Source organism: Dama dama, chromosome 21 (genome assembly GCF_033118175.1).
Source record: "Dama dama isolate Ldn47 chromosome 21, ASM3311817v1, whole genome shotgun sequence".
Taxonomy (NCBI): Eukaryota; Metazoa; Chordata; class Mammalia; order Artiodactyla; family Cervidae; genus Dama; species Dama dama.
This window is the reverse complement of record NC_083701.1, coordinates 23,552,940-23,555,482: the sequence shown is the minus strand read 5'-3', so window position 1 is coordinate 23,555,482 and position 2,543 is coordinate 23,552,940. Positions and strand designations below refer to the sequence as shown.

Sequence of the window (2,543 nt, the reverse complement as noted above, 5' to 3'; positions counted from 1 at the left end):
TGCAAGTGAGATTACTGGGTGCCCCTGACAGCTGTGGACCCCCAAGGACTGCTAAGGACTCCATATGTTGCTAAGAAGTCTTGCTAATTTGCTCTATCAGCTGAATGGGGTGTCAGAGAATTTTCCTTTCCCTTATAAACTCAGAGTGTTTGTGCTGTGACCTGTATCAGCGACTCTGTTTGGATCGATCACTTTCAGCTTACCATTTTTCATCCCTCTGTGAACGTTGCACCTAATTTTCCCTGTAATCGGTTCAACAAGTGTCAGCTGTTCATGTTTCAACTCTTTCTGCCAATAACTGCTGGAAGTGATTTAATGCAGCTGGAGAATAAACTGACAATCATTATAGCCTGCAAAGTGTGAAAAAAATTTCATTGCACTGTTGTGATCTGAGGACCGATGACGCCCAGTGGATGAGACTTGGAGGGTGTGGGGACTGGGGAGTGGGGGGCGGGAAGCCTGCTTTATAATAATTAAAGAACTTGTAGAAGAGGGGTGAGTCCTGGGGCAAGTTCAACTGTTTATCCGGTGAACCCTCTTCCGGGGCTTGTTTTATAAGAATTCACTGCAAGTGCCCAAGGGAAATGCCTTCATCTGAATGGGGTTGTGGTGCTGCCTGCGCTCAGATGGTTTCCCCAGCTGATAAAAGTCCTCGCTGAGGAGCCGCACAGATGTGGCTCCTTTGGGGAAGATGAAGGCAGAGGAGACAAACAACGGGGTGGAGCGGAGGGGTAGCAGCCAGTGATGCCTGCAGGCCGGCGGGGTCCCCTCTTCCAGGCCGGTTCACCTGCGCCCCCGCGGGGTCCGCGCTGCAGGAGAGATGCCCTCGCCCCTCCCGCGGCGCCCTCACCTGCCCGGCGACCTCTCGCCGTCGTCGGGGGACTCGCGGCCCTGCAGCAGCCCCTGCGAGCTCTTGGGAGGCATCCCGCCACGGGCCCCGCGCCTCCGGCGCCGGCTGGCCTGGTGCTCCATCGACTGGGAGCAGGTGTGTCTGCTACGGAGGCTGGGCGCGGGGGGCTTCGGCTCAGTGTACGAGGCGACCTACTACGGCGTGCGCGTGGCTGTCAAGCAGGTGAGCCGGTGCTCCAAGAACCCGCGGGCGTCGAGGCGCAGCTTCTGGGCCGAGCTCAACGCGGCCCGGCTGCGCCATGCCAACATCGTGCGCGTGCTGGCAGCCAGCACGCGCCCGCCCCCGGGTTTCAACAGCCTGGGGACCGTCATCATGGAGTTCGGGGGCAACATCACCTTGCACCAGGTCATCTACGGCCCCACCAGCTGCCCTGGGGACGCCGGCGCGCACCTGGGCTTGGAAAGGTGTCTAAAGTACTCCCTAGATGTGGTCAGCGGCCTGCTGTTCCTCCACGCGCAGAGCATCGTTCACTTGGACCTCAAGCCGGCCAACATCCTCATCAGTGAGCAGGACGTCTGCAAGATCGGGGACTTCGGCTGCTCCGCGAGGCTGGAAGACCTGCGGAGCCCGCGGACACCTCACCACCTGGGCGGCACCTACACTCACCGAGCCCCAGAGCTCCTCGAAGGAGAGCCCGTTACTCCCAAGGCCGACATCTACTCCTTCGCCATCACCCTCTGGCAGATGAGCACGCGGGAGGCGCCCTTCTCTGGGGAGCGGCAGCACGTGCTCTACGCCGTGGTGGCCTACCACCTCCGGCCCGCCCTCCGGGCGCCCGTCTTCACCGACTCTGTACCGGGGAAGACGTTGGCGGGCATCATCCAGCGCTGCTGGGCAGCCCTTGCTCCTGAGAGGCCGAGCACAGAGCTTCTCTTGGGGGACCTCCACACTTTGAAAGAGGAGCTGGGAGGACTTGAGACTGGATCCAGATAAGCGTCTTTGTTTCTGATCATTTTTAACGAAGTGAAGATTTAGTGGGGGAAAAAATCATATAGGTAGGATGGATTCTTAGAAAATAAAGTTCCTAAAAAACTCCTTCCATCTCAAATGCTTTTTCTAAGACAAACCGCAGAGCAGTCGCGGTGCTCTTCGTCGTTATTTAGTCGCTAAGTCGTGTCCGACTCTTTTGCCACCTCATGGACTACAGCCGGTCAGGCTCCTCTGTCCATGGGCTTCTCCAGGCAAGAATACTGGAATGGGTTGCCATGCCCTCCTCCAGGCAGTAACAGATATTCCTGAATAAATTGTAACAAATGGTTGTCTGCAACCCAAACAAAGAGGACATCAGCTCATATCTCTTGTTTTTATTAAAATGGCTATTCTTTGTGATGGTTGTTGAGTCGCTAACTGGTATCTGACTCTTTGCTGACCCCACGGACTGTAGGCCACCAGGCTCCCCATCCATGGGATTTTCCAGGCAAGAATACTGGAGTGGGTAGTCATTTCCTCCTCCAGGGGATCTTCCTGATCTTGAGCCAGGGATGGAATCAGGGTCTCCTGCATTGGCAGCCAGATTCTTTACCGCTGAACCACCAGAAAAGCCCCGTGGTGGTTTTAGGACCTACCTTATCTCCTTACAGGGTTATGTTTTGGTTTCACAGCTACTGTGCTTACTTTAACAGCTCCATGGTAC

The 2,543-nt window shown here is 56.2% G+C and overlaps 1 protein-coding gene across 1 annotated transcript; it reads left to right on the top strand.

Annotated features, from left to right (window-relative positions):
- Nucleotides 1-820: 820 nt before the first annotated feature.
- MOS (MOS proto-oncogene, serine/threonine kinase) lies at nt 821-1,843 on the top strand. The gene has a single exon (XM_061122749.1). The coding sequence runs from the start codon at nt 821-823 to the stop codon at nt 1,841-1,843; it is 1,023 nt and encodes a 340-aa protein (XP_060978732.1).
- The last annotated feature ends 700 nt before the right edge of the window (nt 1,844-2,543 follow it).

Excerpts from the sequence above, each read along its gene's own strand:
- MOS (XM_061122749.1), top strand. The coding sequence starts at position 821 with ATGCCCTCGCCCCTCCCGCGGCGCCCTCACCTGCCCGGCGACCTCTCG.